Source organism: Trachurus trachurus (assembly GCF_905171665.1).
Source record: "Trachurus trachurus genome assembly, chromosome: 7".
Classification (NCBI taxonomy): Eukaryota; Metazoa; Chordata; class Actinopteri; order Carangiformes; family Carangidae; genus Trachurus; species Trachurus trachurus.
The window spans coordinates 21,005,408-21,024,689 of NC_139901.1; the positions used below are offsets into that span (position 1 = coordinate 21,005,408).

Sequence of the window (19,282 nt, forward strand, 5' to 3'; positions counted from 1 at the left end):
TCAGCATGTCTGAGCTGTTAGTAACCCAGTGAGTCATTTTTATCGTAATTCTTCCGTCTCCCCTGATCTGAGCTCTTATGCAGGTTTGAATGGTGACTGACAGAAGACCTGTGTTTGTCTGTGCTTGTTTGTCTGTATGCTTTGTTTTGTTTGTCTGCACAAATAGAACAGTACAGTATGTGCTCAAACATCTGAAATGTATGAGCAAACGGTGTGTGCCACCTGTGATGTGAAATACAGAGGCTGGCTCTAGTGCGGCTTTTTGAGTTGTTGATTCCACTCTGATCATTTCCAGGCCTGCATACTGTATCACAATCCACTAATTACTGCCCCCACCTATTAAGCTTATGCAGACCGACACACACTCGCACTCACACTCACAGGGGACTGATGCTAACAGCTCTTAATGCAATCACATACTGAAGATGAAATACTTGCCCAGAGTCCAGCGATGATATGGTGAAATTGACTGGAGCAGAGAACTTCTCTTGCAGGCGGTGTTTCCTGCCCTTCTTTCCTCTTGTGGTCTATTGAAGTCCTTCCGACTGGCCCAGAACTCTGAACTTATATACCTTATACTGACTCCCCCTTCTCCAGGCAGAGAAGGACCCTAAAGCATGGTAAATGACCCTTGACCTTGAACCTTTAGGCTTACGAAGTCACCACATCCTGTCTCTCACAACCGTTAGCTGTTGAAGAAAACAAAAGACCCAATCATTCACATTGACCAGACACACACCATGAAGTCAGATGACTTCTAAGCAGGATATAGAGTCCATCAGCAGAGCAGAGATCCACACATTCCTTCAGTTCCAGAAAAGGCACACAAAGAAGAACATAATACAATACATGATGATGATACAAGATATTAAAGCAAGAAAGTTAAGGTGTATAATATACTACACTCTGCTGCTTGAAAGTGGGCCAGGTGAAAACCCAGTTATGTCTATAAAGCAGAGAGCAAGAATTGCACATGCAAAAACGAGAGACTCCACGACTCCCTGGAGAATACACCAGGAGCACCTCATGTCCTCCCTCATGCATTCTCCACAGCTCAAGGACAAGTTCAATGTGATATGCAATCCTTGTCCAATTTCAAAGTGGTAAAATACTGATTAAAAATGCTGGCATGGGACCATAGGGATCAAGTGAGCTGCTGTTTCCAACCCCAACTGAGGGTCTCAGTGAAGAGCAATTGACACTTTAACATAAACAGGTTGATTCATGGCTAGGAACTCTTAAATCTCCATCGTCCATAAATGTAAATGGAGAGGGTCCATTTCTAAATGCAGGGCAGCTGAGAGCCCGGGCCACCAATATCCAGCGCTTGGTGTCAGAAGTGTGGCGATTCATCATCCACCACCACATTCACAGCAATTACCTACAACAGTTTTATGAGTGGGACGGGGAGGAGAGTAAGAGATATGGGATTAAGTTTGTAGGGGGAGGGGTGAGTCATATCCTCTGACTGTAATGTTTTGTTTCATCCTTGCAACTATTTTGCATTTACATTTGCATACACTAGTTATGACTAAGAAGTTAGAAGTTAGAATGCAATGTTCATGACTACAACCATGATCTACGATCTTAATCATACATTAACCCTATAATCAATGTGTTAAGTTGCTGGTGCTGTGCAAGGGGTTCTGGGGAATGAGAAGGGAATGTCTGCCTTGTACTGTATGTAGAACTGGGGAGCTGGACGAGGCAAGCTCTGGAGCCACCGGGGGTGTTGACCTGAGCACAGGCAATAAGACAGTGTTAACTCTGAGAGAAGACGAAGAAATAAACGTGATGCAACTAGAACTGGCTAAGTTTTATGACAGCTTGGCAAACTGAAACAGTCTGGCAAAGACTGGAGGAGCGATCCAGGTAGATTAGGTGTGTGGGTGAGTAAGTGACAGGAGGAACTGGATACCTCTGGACTGGAAGGCAAACACACACACACACACACACACACACACACACACACACACACACACAGAAAAACACGGTTGTTGGGTGTTTTTCTTTTAGATTGATATGTACACTACAATGTCTCCGAGAAATATAAGTGCTCATAAGCAACAGATTTGAATAATTAAAAAAAAAAACTGCAAATCAACATGATTTACAAGTGCAAGTGCATTTCTGCAAGTCTCTGCATCACCCTGTTTATTGACATGATGAACTGTTGGAGCTGCAGCAGTGACAGCTAATGGAGGCAATTAAAGTACTTAGAAACACTCAGTACCCAGCTGTCACAATCTGCAATTTGTGTTAAGTCATAACTCAGTCTAAACTAAACAGACAGTTTATACAGTTGTTATTTTTAGATTCATTATGATTTTCCAAAGACACGATTATGGTCTAGTGTCCATTGTGATTAAATATCTAATTTGCTGCTAAATCACAGAAATCCAATGTTCCTCTTAACTTCTATATTACTGGCACACAGCTGACCTGCAGTTTTAGGGCCATTACCCTCCCACCATTTTTAGATCCTCACTTATGTCTCCACTTCCCATTCACCTCCAACTTGTGCCAAGTCTCGGCGGAATGGGACCATTGATTCAGTTTTGTGTTCATCCAAGCAGACCAAATGGAACCTCCTGGAGAAACAAAAGAGCACTTTCCTAGTAATGACTCCACATGACTGTATTAAGCATGTCATTGCTCATGGTACAAAACATCCTTTAGATTTAACTTGGTTGTAACTCATTTGTGCATGATAGTTGTAGGGCATAGGTCCTAGCTAAAAGGGACCCCAATTTGTCCAGACAAAGTGACTGACCAGTGGATAAAGACATATCTTTGTTGTAGATGGAATAAAGACGGTGATGGCTGGGGCAGCAGGAAATTGCAGGGATTCCCAGCACAGAGTCCATTATTCTCATATTCAATTAATTCACAGAGAACCACTTAACATTAGATCATCCACATTCAGTCATTTCACTGTTGTCTGATTTCATTTGATTTGTATTGTGGGATAATAATCAACATATTTTTGCATCAGTGAGTGAGTCCTAAACCCCTAAAATCCCTCACCCTTTTCTACGCAGCAGGACATGTGGAAGTGAGAGAGGGAGGAGGAGGGTGAGAAAGAAAACGGGGTGATGTGGAGAAAAAGGCGCCGATCCAACTTGTGACAGCAGACTGCAGGGGAGGAGTGTCGTCCTGGATGACCTCTGCTGGTGCTGCAGCAGGTGATCACTCACTCACAAGCTGCAACACAAACACACACCCTGTTGTTGTATTAAGCCACCACATGGCATGTGCCACCATGACACAATGCAATCCACATTTAGACAAAATCATTCAGACTCCACTTTTCTTTATTGAGAGAGCAATACAACACAAATACAAGCACATATGCAAAAAGAAAATCGTCACACACTAAAATCCCCTGACTGCCAGCTCCACGTGACAACATAACCTTTAATTTCACAGTGAATGTGAGTGAAAGGACAAGAGAATGCTATCATCAGTTATTTTTGACCCTTCATCCCTCTTTTCCCCCTAATTTTCTCTCTTCACTCCTCTCTCCCTCCTGGTTGTGAGAGTGACCTTGGAAGATGTCTAGCTGCCTGTTGAGAGCAGTCAAGCTGATGATGATCACTGCTTTCATGATGAGATGTCCTCACCTTCAGAGTAGAGTAGTGCGGTATTGATTCTGGATGTGGTTTCACTTTCTGTTGTCGTCTCGCCCATAGAAAACAAAGAAAAATCAATTGCCTAACTAATGTGGAGGTGTGGCCTAGCTAAGAGGGGAAACTTGGGTTATGTATACTGTATTATGCAGCATGACCTGGCATATGTACAAATATGTTACTGTACCTTTTGTATTGAACACTGAATTTGTGATACAGGAAATCTCTCCCAAATTTCTCCCCCACATTGCAGACAACAGTTAAGTGCTGCCTGTCTAGTCAGTTCAATCAAATCAGCAGTTAATGTATATGACCACAGTCTGGCAGCCACAGGCATTAGCTACCATTTGGCCTTTAGTGTGTGTCTTATGTGACAGCAACTTGTGGCAATGGTCAGAGCCAGCAAACATCCTGAGAAAGACTTCATGTGACACCTGATTGGGGGGGGGGGGTTGGAATTATGTCAGGAAGAGCAGACAGAGAAGAAGGAGAGTGGGGAAAAAAAGAGTGGGCAGAGTAACATAGTCTGCAGGAAATGCAGTTAGAGAAGTGGAGAAAATGAAAATGAAGGGGAGGGATGGGACAATAGAGGTGGAGAGGGTGGCAGATAAAGGTCACAATGACAGAGTGATGAGTCATCCAGTAGAGCACAGCAGCATCTCTCTCTCTCCCTCTCTCCATTCTACACTATCACCCTCTCCACCATCTGTCTGTTTTGACAGCAAAACCTGAGATGACGGGCGGTAGATACGACAGCTATAACTAAAATAAATATGTTTTTCATGCTCGGGTTTGAATATGCAATATATTATTTTGAATGTGTGTCCCGTCGTGTGTTAAAGTGCATCTGTGTGTGTTTGCACAGGGGACATATGTCTGGATAGGGAGTCCCGCTTGGTCTGCTTCGCCTGTGGCTGGGAATGGGAACTGATCAGCCAATCAGCATCAAGAAATAATCAGATTTTGTGGGAGCACTAGCAACAGCATCATCAGCCTTAGCAACCATCCTTCCCTGCACTGCCAGTGGTGTGACTCTTGCTTGTCAACATGGGAAGATGTCAGAAAGAAAAGGTGAGCCACGTGTACTTATACCAGTGTGCTTATTTCATAAGGTTCAACAATCATGTCATGTCTCAGAGGGCTCTTCAACCTGAGAAACGTTTAACACACCAAAGAAAAAAAAGAAAAAAGGAATAAGGAATAATGCATGCACCATTAGATGGCATGTGAAAATGGAGCCACAGGTACCCACCACTCCACAGCTTTCCTTTGATTTACAGAGCTTTAAAGAGAGTTTCAGCTCATTATGAGCTGGCCTACAATTTTACTAGTTTGGTTCACTCTAGTGTTGTTATCACCAGCAACAGGCCTATATATTCAGTGAAAAGCCCACTGCACATCTAGTTAACACCACATGGCAGACAAACACACTTACAGTAGTGACTTGCTAATTCAGCCTTTAGCAACCAAACAGTCACATGCATCAGTCGGGACTTGGTATAGAGACCAAAAACAAAGCTAAAAGAGAGTAAATGTCAGGGTTTCAGAGTACAGCTTCAAATGCATGGTAATGCTTATCACTGTTAAAAATTTATTTCTGCTGCCCCCAAGTGGAAAAACAAAAACAAAACATAATAGAAAGTTACTACAGGTTTAGGTCATCTCATGGAGTGTCCTCAGTTGCTGTTGTTGGCATTTAGCCCCATAATACATCTGTGTTATTTGTGTGCGCTAATAATCTGGTGTTGGCTTGTGAATGTGTAATGTTGGCGTTGCCTCAACTCTACTTAGACCTGCTGTCCAAATAGAGCCCCGAAGGCCCAGTGTGCCTTTGGGGCAATACACTGATCCTCTGCCAGAGGAACAGACACACACATAGGCCTATAAAATACCCAGAAACACACAGACACACACAAAATGACATACTGCTGTGAGTGGCTTTGTGCACATAACTGCTGCAGTCGCTGATACAGACGGCTTAAACTGTGATGTCTCAATGCACCTGCAGAGAGCTGAATTTGTTCTATATGGCTCCTCAATTTATCTTACCCACAACCCTCCCTTGTTGCTATGGAGATTTCCTGCTGTAGCGCCATGGCTGGTTGTGAGCTTCGGTGACATCACAGCTATTTTAATTAACTTAAAGGCAGTACTATACAGTACCTTTCACTAACATGTTTAATAGTAAAGCCAGGGAAAGACAAAACCAGGCAAAGGCAGAAATGGACACATTTGTTCACGATTGTCTTCTCGATGAAAATATTGGTGGTATTTTCTCCAGAAATGTATCACTGAATTTCCAATATACCACACACGGGCAGTTTTATATTTGTGCAATAGCCAAGGTAGATGGCAGAGCTGTTATGGAGCTGGTTGGTTTACTGGAACAATAAAGCACACTTGCTCATACACAGCATGGCAGCATGATGGCTGTAAACCTCTGTAAGAATGTTAATATTTACCTCCTCTGGCTCAGAGATGATCTGAAGTTTTCCACTGGGCTCCTACACTATTCATTTCTCTTTAAGGCCCAGACATGCACTTCAGGTAGCAGCCAAATCGCATGATATAATGATATTGAAATTGGGAACCACCATGCCAAATACAATTCCCTGGTGCTTCTGATGTTGCACTTCTTAAATCAGACAGAAAGCTGTCTTGTGTTTTAAATATTTTTCTCCTGTTTCACTGTTGTTTACGGAAGTGCATGCGGTGTCCTCTTATAAAGGACTTACCCTGTCACCCTGTTGCAGAGAGGCTGCCTTGTTCTGTCTTCTGAAGTCAACTATACAGTAGAGACTTCTGTTGTATGAGTGTTTTGTTCCGTAACCAGGCGTCTAAGCGGCTGTGAGCCAGGCACTGTTGTTCGCTACTGAAAGGCTCTGAATGGGAAAAACTGAAACACTGTTTCAACACCATTTTAATGGACAATAGTATCATTCACTCAGGAAACTTGAATGGAACTCTGAACGATCTGACCTGGACAATTTGAAACATGTCTTTGTTTTTTGTTGTTTTTATATCATAGATAGAATTACATTTTGTAAATGCAAAGTACTGTAAACACTTGATATGATGCTCAACTTAATGGTTTTGCTCTCGCCCCTATTCCACCTGTGAAATGATAAAGTCCAAAGTGGTCAGAGTGCCTATTGTAAAAACAACTATGAGACTGAATGAGGGAAGGGGTTTAAGTGCACAAACATCCACACACGGCAGCTTAACAATGGGTTTCAACCTTCTCTCCTCATTTTTCAATAATTGAAATAAACATAGTGTAGGTAATAAGGTTGGCAGTTGGACCTAGATATTCTCTCAGACATATATGAGTACCATTCTGTCAGTAATTCAGTAAAAACAAGCTGCAGCTCCTCTCAAATAAAGACAGTACGACTCATCATCTCTTTATATGGGTCATGTTTAAGACAGCACAGAATAACACAGAACAAATACTGGCATACACTGCCTTCCCTTGACAACATTCTGCCCATCCTGAAAACACAAAACAAAAAACAAAAACAAAAAAAAACACCAGTGCACTCTGGGATAAATGATAGACATCCACAGGCAAGTGGATACGTGTGTCTGTGTGTGTTTGTGTGTATGTGCATACCTCTGTATTGTTCTCCATGTGTAGGTCAGGGGAATAGCAGCAACCAGCACATGTATGTATGTATGTATGTATGAGTGTGCGTGTGTGTGTGTGTGTTTCACATATTGGCAATACAGAGCACACAGAGCTAACAAAGGCATATGGCTAACAGTCTTTGATTTGTATCACAGTTTCATATCAGCAAATCACGGTTGGCTTCAGTTTTTTTTTTTTTTTGCCACTTTTGACTTGAAGCAAAAGCTGTTTGTCAGTTATTGTCCGTAATGATGAGCATCACTTCCCAGAAACATGAATAGAGAATATAGAAATCCTTGTAAAGTCCAGGAATTAAATGTGCTTTGCAAAATTGCTGGCTGTTTCCTGAAGCTGTCCTTTTGAATTGTATATAGAAAGCAGTATGGAGAAGTGTCAGAGTCCATAACACACAGCCCCAGCTGAATTCTGTCACTGTCTGAACCACTTTTGATCCTGTGATGGCTACACTCACAGTGTGTTAACTCCAGAACAGAAGCAGTCATAAAACTGCGGCTACAAAAACTGTAAGTGGGATATGTAATACGTCTGTTGTTGTTGTTTCTTTTCATTGCTGTGGTTGCATTTTGCTGCATTTTGGATTGAATGGTGGTCCACAGGAGGAGGAGAACTGCTAGGCACCGTGTATTAGAAGTCCAGGTTGGAGGACACCAGTCAGGAGGACGAGGGCTGGGGAAGGAAAATTGATCCAGTGGGAGTTATTACTCAACACTTAACTTTCCATCTGGTCCAACAGAAAGACCAGAGTCATTGTGCCCCTGCAAAAATAAAAAAAGGTCATTGGCGGTTAATGGATATTCTTTACAGCTTTAAAATAAGAAAACTTCTCTCAAAAATTAGCAATGAATGTTTAAGTTAAAGTTCAGCCAATGTCACATTCACACTCCTTCAAAAAATTAAGTCAATTTACCTAAATGTGAGGCAGTCTAATTGGGGTCGCAGGGGTTCCAGGAGGTCTGAGCAGAAAAGTGGAACAACTTTTACCTGAGAGAAGGGAAGATCAGTGAATGAGGGGAGGAAGGGAAGGAAAAGAAAACGCACCACATACTTAGAGTCACACAGTTTAGACAGACCCCACACACGTCTTCTTAACTATGCAAGGCTGCTCTTTTTGTCCCTGCTGTCTCATTACCACTCATGCAAAATCAAACTGTAAACAACACTGTCAGTTCAGGAGGAGAGGAGAGGATAAATTCAGCTGTCTTATCGTGATTAGATGTGCAGCTCACTAACTGCAGGTTAACTTGTATATGAGCATCAACTAAGCTATGCTGTGGCAAACCTAAACAGAGAGGAAGGGAGACAAGGAGAATACCTAGAATCTGACAGAAACAAATATTTAACCAATGGGAGCTGTGAGGATTCACACTGGCACAGTGTATAGTGTAGAAAAGATGAGTGTGCATGGTCCAGTATTTTGTATCCAACAATCCACCCTGCCTATGTGCATAAAAGGAGCTTCCAGACTGACCAATCTTATTAGAAGACAAGCTCCCATCTCCTCCATAATATATCTTGCTAATTGATCAATAGAACTGTTTCTCTTCACTGGAGCTTTTATGTGCCCTGAGAAATGAGCGGTCCATTTAACTGATGACTAATATGGAGTTTTTCATAGAAAAAATTATGATGTCAAGGTCAGGGGTCAACATGGAAAGGAATAATCAATGAGGAGGTCATTCTGTTGGACCTCCCACTTAGCCTTTAGGGTACTGAAGCTAATGAGACTGCCCTGATTAATACTCAACCAGCATATGGGTGGTATACGTACAATTAGTGCACTACAGACACAAAAGCCAACGTGCAAGTGGACTCACAGCCACTCTAAATAGATTCAGAGCATGACTGCCTGCTAGATTCTTTTTTTAAATGTTATTTCCCGCTCACCCTCGTCTCTGTTTCAGTTCTGTTTCGAGTAATCACAGTCAGGGTGGACACAGAGCAATAAATCTAGACATAAATCTGCAAGGATAGCAGTGCGGCAGTTTCAAAGAAAGGAATCCAGTGCAGGAAAAGCAAAAGAAAAGGAGATGGTTGCACTGTGGCTAATCTACAGTAAGGAACACTGAAATTTAAAATAATATACACATGCAGATTTTAATATCCTGTTCTCATTCTTTTAGCAAGTGGAAGACTGAACAAACAATCTGCAAGAGAATATGGGGTGTATGCATCAATACTAGTGTACAACCAGCAGCTCTGTTTTTACTCTTTACTCTTGCTGTCTGGCATTTCAGTGTTACTTGGCATCTGTGTTTGGGTGATGCTGATGGCAAAAGAAGACAAAAAGTCACACAAAGCAGGTAGGAGCCACCTGTTCTGGTGGCCACCAGGGGGCAGCACTTAGGCAAACTGGGTGGGCTTGCAGTTGGTGCCCTTATTCCTTTCATAGACAAAGTCAGCTGAAGGTGAAAGACCACCTGGGCACACAGCGGGAGCATCACAGACATTATGCACAACAGGGAAGCCAACATACACACACAGACTGATGGAAGTAGACACATACATCTGCATCTAGTAACACATTACTATATATTTTTTTAAACAAATACATCTTAATTTACTGTGACATACTATAAACTAATGTAAGAATTGACACTATCCTGATAAGACATCTTAGAGGTGACCATGTCATTTCTCACCAGTGATTTTGTATTGACAAATTTGTAAAACACTTAGGTAAATGCACAGTTACTTAAAACAGGGGCTTCGTAGCTTAAGGCAAATAGGTAATTCATAAAGAGACAGGGGCATAACAGTGCCCAGAACTTACCAATGTTATCAGTGGGAGAACAGCAGCCTCTGCTGAGCGCCCGCAGTAGTGCACTCAGGACAGCCAGACACAATGTGCTCCCAGTCCATTCATAATTCCTCACACGCTGTCACTCCTTTCTCTCTCCCGGCTCGGCACCTCTCTGAGTTGTGCCTTTCTTTCATTTTTTCGGTGGGGGCGGGGGCAGTTCATGGTGGCAATTTGTAAACAGACCTCCTTTGCTCCAATTTGTTTTGTGCGTGTCAATGTCACAGTCACTAAGTGAGCTCGCTGATTAGTGATAGTGGCGCTGGGCACGTTTGGACTCGTTATTTTTACGCGCTGGATGCGCGATGACTTGACAGTCTTATAAGAGACTGGAGACAAGCTATTTAGATGAGAATCTTCAATATAGCTTCCAAGTCATCAGGGAGGTTACTGTGGAAACAAGGGCGCCATGGCAACGGTGACTGGGGGGTTACCGAGGAAACGACCGTAGCCATGGAGACTGCATCACAGCGGGGCTATATTTGAGGCATCCAAAGAGAAGCACGCTCCATCTTTGATCGCTGTGTGTGTCTGTGAAAGAGCTCTGTTTCTCCTCTCTCACGTGTGACTCGCACCGATAATGAGACACTGACAGCCGGCCAGCCCCTGTGTTTACATGGTGCCGTTTACGCATTAAATAACCTATCAGGACAGTTTATGCTGAGGAGTTACAGGGGCGTTTCTTTTTTTCAAGACAGTAGCATTTGGACTAGACTTTAACGCACAATAAAGGCATAGCACAGAACGGTCTAATTGAGATAATATATTCTGAACTGTGTTTTCAGACATTACATGTGTTTAAACACACACAGATATTAAAATGATTCTGAATATTACACATAGGCTATGACTGACGAATCACGACTCATAACGCATGTTAATACAAAGTGAGTGTCCATACATTTGAACTCATCTTTCACAGTTAGCTACAAAGCTTCTATGTCTACCTGTTGTGATAATATATTGGCTATTGCACAACGCACAACAGGTCAATCCCCTCCATCAGAGAAGAATAGTATATGCCTAATACTTTTAGGAGCTCTTTCTCTCCAAGTGCGAATGGAACCGTACAGAGTTATGAATTAAGATCAGTGAAATGAAAAAAATCCTGATTCTTTGAATGGAGCACAAAGCGGCGTCTCTGAACAGACGGGGTTCGCTTTTTCTTTTTACTATCTCTTTTACTCCTTTCTTCCCTCGTCTGATCTACCGGGGCTTCCACGCGCTTGTGCGCCAACGACAGAACCAGCTGTGTTGTTGACACACCACCCCCTTTTCCTGCGTTGTTCAGGGCCATGACTCTAAAACTGGCTACACGTCGGTGAAAATCTTTTTGTTTATGTTCACACAATTCTGCGAGTTGTTTTGCGTGGTGGTCGTGGTGGTGGTGGTGGTGGTAGTGGGGAAGTTAGGCTGCTGTTTGAACGCGCTGTTGATCCCGTGCTCCTCTATCACCATGTACTCGCTCTTGCTGAGTGAGGAAGAGGAGCGAGTCTTCCTCAGATCCTCAGTGTCTGCCAGAGGCTGACAGCTGCCCACGTGCAGGTACTGTGCCTGCTCCTCGCCTTCCGTCTCTCTATGGTAGAAGTAGTTGAAATTGGAGACGATGACAGGTACAGGCAGGGCAATTGTCAGCACACCAGCGATTGCGCATAAAGACCCCACAATCTTTCCTCCAATTGTCACGGGGTGCATATCCCCATAACCCACTGTGGTCATGGTGACAACAGCCCACCAGAACGCGTCCGGGATGCTGTTGAAACCCGATTCTGGGTCGTCTGCCTCAGCAAAGTAAACAGCGCTGGAGAAGAGGATGACACCGATGAACAAGAAGAAAATCAGCAGGCCCAATTCACGCATACTGGCCTTAAGAGTCTGTCCTAAAATCTGGAGCCCCTTGGAATGACGCGAGAGTTTGAATATGCGAAAAACCCGAACAAGCCTAATTACGCGCAGAATCGCTAATGACATGGCCTGTTGTCCGTTTCCTTGCCTCTCTGCCAACTCTGTGCCCAGGGTAATGAAATAGGGAATGATGGCCACAATGTCTATGATGTTCATGATGTTTTTGGAGAACGTGGCTTTACTCGGGCATGCAAAGAAGCGCACCAGCAGCTCGAAGGAGAACCAGATGATACACAACGTCTCCACCACAAAGAACGGGTCTGAGAAGGGGCTGATGAAGTATGGGAGAGTGCCATTTATCACAGGCGCAATGGTGATCGGATCCCTGTTCTCGTCCCTGAACTCCGGCAATGTCTCTAAGCAGAAGATGACAATGGAGATGAGAATGACCAGGACAGACACTATCGCTATTCCCCGGGCGGGACCCGAGCTCTCCGGGTACTCAAAAAGCAGCCACACCTGTCTTTGAAATTCATTCTCTGGCAACGGCCGCTCCTCCTCCTTAATGAAGCCCTCATCCTCCCTGAACTTCTCCATAGCCTCCTCGCCCAGCTCATAGAAGCGGATCTCCTCAGAGAAAATGTCAATGGGCACATTAACGGGTCTTCTGATGCGCCCGCCAGACTGGTAGTAGTACAGGATGGCATCAAAGCTGGGTCGGTTCCGATCGAAAAAATACTCATTCCTGAGGGGATCAAAGTACCTCATCCTCTTCTTGGGGTCCCCCAGCAGGGTCTCTGGAAATTGGGAGAGAGTCTTGAGCTGCGTCTCAAAGCGTAACCCTGAGATGTTGATGACCACCCTCTCGCAGCATTCGTGATCTGGTTCATATCGGTCCAGAGAGTGGTGGCCCGGGAGAGCCGCCGACTCCTCTAACATGTTGTCACACGCCACAACCGTCATGGTGTCAGCCTCTGTGTCGGTGTATCCGTGGTTCACCAGGTTGTCGCCCCGGGTTTTGGTTGCGCTCGGCGGGGGTGATTGCAGGAGGCTGAGGTGGTCGTCCATGCGCGGTTGAAGACGCATACAGGGGCGGCCGCCTCGCCCCCTCCGCGAGCCCCGGTCAGCCACAACCGCCACAGCCTCGTCTCCTCCACCGTCTCTCCCTCTCTCGCCTCACTTTCACTCTCTACTGTTGCTGTTCCCGCCCACGGGGAGAGATCTGGGTTTATAAACAGGCCTTTCACCCGCCCCCTGTGCGCCAGCGCTGGGTACCCTCCGCTGTCCTCCGCCAATGGCAGGACGCACCGATATACACAAGAAGCAACAGACGGGCGTCATTCAACACCATCGTTTGGGCGTGCCCGCCTCCCTCTGCCCTCTCCGTCTTGTAGACACGCGCTCTGGCACACACACACACACACACACACACACACACACACACACACACACACACACACACACACACACACACACACACACACACACACACACACACACTTACAAGACGAGTCCAAACAGTGTCCTTTTAAAACAAGGTCATTACCCACAGATAGGTCATTTTCAGAGAACACTTCAGAATTTATCAGAGCCCCACTTTTATAAAGACACTGTGAAGGCATAAGAGCTTTACACATTGGCTACATCCTTTCATCAAGGAAAAAAAAGGATTTGGTTGTGCCATGCCAAAATGAAGAGAAACTGTAGATGAGATTCTGAGCATAATCATGTTGTCTTGAACTTCTTAATAACTCGGATGGAAATGATGATTGGAATTATTTGGATCCCATCAGAAATCATTATAATCACAGTACAAGAGGCAATATATGTTGAAGTGAGCAGCAGCAAACAAAGGGGGTGGGGGACGGGGGGAGAGATCAAACAAGATGATGTGAGAGAGAGAAATGTGTTCCTCAAAGAACAGCAGGGAGAAAATAGTATCAGAGGGGTATGCACAACATCACACTGGCACACATGGAAAATAATAATATCATGTGACAATGTGAGTGACACACGACAGACAGACAGACGTTGGCCATATTTAATAGGTAATATGGTGAAAGTCAAAAGGGCAGCTATAGTAAACAGCACAGTCTTGTGACAGAGATGATTTGATTGGATAGAATCTCATGTGAGTGAGTCAGAGATAAAGAGAAAGAGATTAATCCCTGCTATTTTCCACCTGAACCGTGACCAGTTTTTATTCTTGTGGCTCACCAGCCCCACTGCGCTCACCAGTAATATTTAGCTGGCTTCTGTTGAATACGATGATTAAAAAATTACCCATTGTGCAGATATCACCGGTTAATTCAAACATTCTCCCCTTGTCACCAGTTGTTGCTCACCTTCTCTCCTAAGATTGTCCCACACAGGTTTCATTTGATCATTTTATGTATAATTTTTATTTAGTATTAGTTGCAGGGATTTCAGAGGGGAGACCCCGGAGGCTGCTGTCCGAGGTGCTGAAATGGAAAAAAGAAAGGAAAAGTGAAATGGGTCCTTAAGGTAGCCAAGCTGTTCATAAATGTAGTGGTCTAAAATTATTATAGTTTTGGCTCCACTTACTACAGTTTACCATCACTTCCTTTTTAGTGCTCCAGCAGCAGCCTGGAGATTAATAATAATAATACTCCAGTAATGTCCCCAATTTGAATCCTTTGTTGCATGTTCCCCCTCCATTGTCCCAGTATTGGTAATGCCTCATATTTTCAGTTTACTGTCTGACCTAACTTGTATTTCAAAAGCAGTTAGAGTGTTGAATAAAACTAATCTGTTAATTGATGACATTTAGCCTATGGATTCTTGACAGAGATTGAGTGACAGAGGTCTGATGGCAGCAATAGTAATCACACACCCTGTTCATTCCAATCCTTTCATCAGGGTTTTTTGTCTTTCCAGTGTTATGGGCCATAGAATTCATTCAAACAAGATGCTTTCTATGAACAAAGATTTTTCTTTTTTCCCCATTTCCTAATGAGGCCACCGAACAGTTCTGAGATGACAGAGGGAATCTCAATCTCCCACTGTCTTTATGAACTTGAAACTTCCTTACAAGGTCAGGAGAAATGAGAACAGTCCCCCCAGGTGAGGACATTGTGCTTGTCCTCACTTCTACAAAGAGAAACTCTGGATTTGGGGATAAATCCAGTCAGTGGAAAGTCTTCAAGTATACTGTGAATGAATGCCAAACCCTCGACTCGTGTAGTCACTCGTGTGTGTGTGTGTGTGTATGTGTGGGCGTAGGTAGGCGGGTAGTGGTGGGTATGTGAGCTGAGAATGAAACGAGAGAAGGAAAACATGAAAGTTGTCTGGTTACTAAGCTCAGCCTATACTCAACAAAGAGAATACTAAATATAAAGAGTGTGCTTCTGATGTCTGATGTCAGATGGTCAACCTCTCAAATGTTCACACTCATCGCACTATATTTTTAACCTTCATACTATTTCCATCATGGTTGGGCATGCACACTTAACTCTCAGACAGCATATCAACAAGTGGAAGGAACAAAGCACCAAAGGGAGGAAGGCAGGAAAGAGACCTCTGGCTAATTGTGAGGGATGACTGTGTTTGCAGTACATGAACATCTGCTTCCTCCAGATTAAATTAAACGAAGCTCGGATGACTGAACTAATCTGAGAGGTCTCCCGTCAACATGGGCAATGCGTGGCAACACCCAACCTGACACATGCAGCCCCACCCCTCACACACCCACACAAGCAAACTTGAATTGTACTTGTGAAGATGTTGCATTTACACTCTGCAGGTTTACTCTGGTAAAGGTAGCCTGTAACCGGACTGATAGTTTAACCCTTGAGTGAAATGCTAAACTTGCACACAGTGTTTTTATTACATTACCACTGGGGGGCACCAATAGCTATTTTTACATGTTTTACAGTGTGGGCCACGCTACCTAATTATTTTTAGAAGCAGTAAAACAACTAATAGAAACTTTATGATTATTATTCCAAGTAGCAGGATCCCACTGACTCAAAAACAGTTTGGCTAGTAAACTTGTTGTTCATACTTTCTCTAGGCTACAGCCTCTCATTAGAATGTGACATTGAAAAACAGTGGATGAATATGACAGCGTGCAATTACTCATGTTCTGTTGAGTCTAAGTTATTCAATTGGGTGTTTTAATTTTCTGCTACTTATTCATTCTTGTGCACTACATTTAACACAATTTATTTCTTTTAGATTTGGATTCTTCAAATAAAGCACCCACTCAGTTTATGAAATATGGGTGGTATTGTTACTGATTAATCTACCGAGGAGTATAAGACCTTTAAAATTGCCTGCACTTGACTCATTACAGCATTAAAATGCTTCTTACATTTTTATATATCAATAAATTATAAACCGTTCCTATATTAATATAATACGGGGCCAGTCTGTTTTGAACCAGCTTGTCTCTCCATGATAGATTTACTTTTGACACCTTTTGATGACGATATTATAGACCACTTTTACTTAAGTACCATTAAGTGCTTCAATTTAGTAAGATGAATGCACTATGGCCTATAAAGGGGTATTTTTGAATGCTTCTTCCACTGCCATGAACATCATCCCTGCACTTTAGACGTTTCAAAAATGCATTGAAAAAACGGTGAGGACTGTTCAGCCCCACTCTGTTTATTGGTAAAATAAAACAGTTTAATATAGAAGCAAAATCGGGAGAATAAAATGAAATGATGTTCATCAAGAAACAGCTGCATTTACGGTTACACCCCTGTTCGGGGTCTGGTGTTATTTTTTTATATGTTTATTTTTGACAGTTCTATACTTATAATAACAATGATATGTGGAGTGTGACTCATGATAGATTCACTGAAGAGCCTGTTTTCTTATTGAGGCCACATTGAAGCTGTGTTGTATTAAAAGGGCCAGCCGGTCTACAGGGAAAGAGCTCTGGGACAGCCAAAGGGCCTTTTAATGTGGTTTCCACTCTCCGTGTTAAATATAGGACCACCCCAACTCCCTTATTAACCTACGAAATTAGGCTACCTTGTGCATTGCACTTGAATGCCTCAAACTGGAATGTGGCTGACTGAAAGGCATTGAAACAAGTCCAAAGACTGAGGGGGAAATGGGTCATTTTGCAGGAAGAACAGCTCAGCTGGCTGAGGTCATGGACATCTGGTTGCACTTGAGAAAATGGGCTGGTTTGGATCTTCTGCTAGGGATGCACAGCAGCCTCCATTCACACAGTTTCTGGAAAAAGGGTGAAGTCAATGCCTTTAAGAAAACTTAGGATGAGGATCACGTATCTGGCAACCTGTCCCCAGTGTCTGCCAGTCCATCTTTCTCTGTGGTTGCGCTGACCTCACAAGTAGATTACATACGTATGCATTAGTTTCTCACAAAAAATAAGCCATTTGATTTTAGGCCATCTTCCCAGGAAATTAATAACATAATAACATAACATTTGACTGACTAACCCTACTACCACAAAATCTATACTAAAACATTTATTTTTCTTAGTTTTTGTACCACACTGATTTAGGGGTAATGGGTTAAATAACATCAAATTACTGGTAACTCATTATTATCACACCAGGACAAATACAGCGGAATAAGAAAAGAAGATAGGGAATAACCAGTTTGTGGTCAAGAGAGAGTTAGAAATTAAATGACAAGGTTAAAAGTACATTTCAAGTACATTTTTACATTCAAATGACTGCAAACCTATTTAGTATTTATTGGATTCAGTACAAAAAACGATTCCAGGGTAAGTGTTTATATTACAATAAAATACTAATATTATAGCGATAGTCACTGTCAACCATCCCCACCAAGGTTTCTTCATAGGTTTTTTCTTAAATGGTGTTGGTGCCTCTCAGACAAGGTGTCTTATCACCATTTTTCACATTTTTATGCCTCCAAACTGGAGACAGCCCAGGTGGGAGGCATTATGTTTTCAGCTTGTCTATACTGTAAGTCTGTCTGACACATTTTCATGAACATGATATCTTAGTAAACATTCATGAACATGGATGAACTGATTAGATTTTAGCAGCCAAAAGTCAAGCTTACAGTGATAATGATCTCATGATACATGTTCTCACACTCAGTTCATACACTATGACACAATTTAACACAGTTGTCTAATAGGATAAATGGTGAAGTGACGACATCTTCATATCCAGATCATAGGTCACCTTCATGGTGAAATCATGGTCTTGCAGGAACACTTATGGACATTATTATGCGCTGTAATGGAAGGGTGATTGTGACCATATTTACTGCAACGTGGTTGGTTTATGACCTTGAGTCCATTTGTACCGTATGTTATTGTATTTTAATGCCAAAAAATCTTTTGTCAATACCACAGGGTGTTATTGGTTAGGAGTGTGGTAGACTAACTATGCCAACTTCCACTGCCCCACAGATGCACTTGCTCAACAGTGCTGACTGTTATTGCAACGTGTTTTTGCGCTATCTACGTACTTTGGGCTACACACAGGAGGAATAAGAATGAAATTGTAATCTCGTGCCTGAGCATGAGTGTGAACATACGAATCTAAAAGATGGGCTTTATTGTATAATGGGAAAACTCTGGAGGTTGAGATAAGATGCTGAGACATCCTATCAGTGTGGCTGTGGAAATGAATGTTGCTTGATCACATCTCCCTTGAGCTGTGGGGAAAGTTTAAGTGCTTCTCTGGTTCTAATCCCCGGGAGAAGCCTTAGGGAATGACAGGAGGACTCATGTCGGAGAAGGAAGTGACAGACAGATGGACCCCTTTTATTCACACAGTAGTAGGAGTTTGATTTATCTGGTGGAGTCATTTCATGCTTATTTACATACATAATGTAGGAAGTTGACATTTGTATAGTAACCACTTGGTTTTTTCTGCAGTAGTTACCAGTGGGGAAAAGCTGTTTTACAGATAACACCTCAGCCAGAGACAGAGGCTCATGACCGAAACTATTGAACTATTCTAAAATTTTTAACTATCATTATTATTACTACTAATGAGTTGCTGGACAAATGCATTTGTTATGGGGGATGGATGCTGCATAAAGTGTCTGCCTGCCTTCCTGCCTGTCTATCTCTCTGTCTGTCTTTGCATTACTGTCATTAACTGGCCCATAATGCAATATTGTGCTATTCGAAGTGAAGATGCAATGACAAGCGTAGTCATGTGTCCTTGTTACTACCCCACCAGTCATGTATATGCTGAATAAGATCCAGATTGTTATCACTTCACTAAGCAGTGTCTTCTTGTAACTTAGCCAGTGACATGCGCGCACTCATCCCTACATCGTCCTCCTGTCCACGCACACACACACACACACACACAAGCACATGGGGGTGCTGTGATCTGAATATTCACAAATGAGGAGGAGTCCCATATGGAC

At 42.9% G+C, this 19,282-nt stretch overlaps 1 protein-coding gene across 1 annotated transcript; it reads right to left on the minus strand.

Annotated features, from left to right (window-relative positions):
* Positions 1 to 11,386: 11,386 nt before the first annotated feature.
* Positions 11,387 to 13,261, minus strand: LOC310988764 (potassium voltage-gated channel subfamily A member 3; the record flags this gene model as incomplete). Its single annotated transcript, XM_083975483.1, is given in 3 exon segments — positions 11,387 to 13,080; positions 13,083 to 13,194; positions 13,196 to 13,261. Coding segments are annotated over 3 exon segments (1,872 nt in total).
* Positions 13,262 to 19,282: the final 6,021 nt, after the last annotated feature.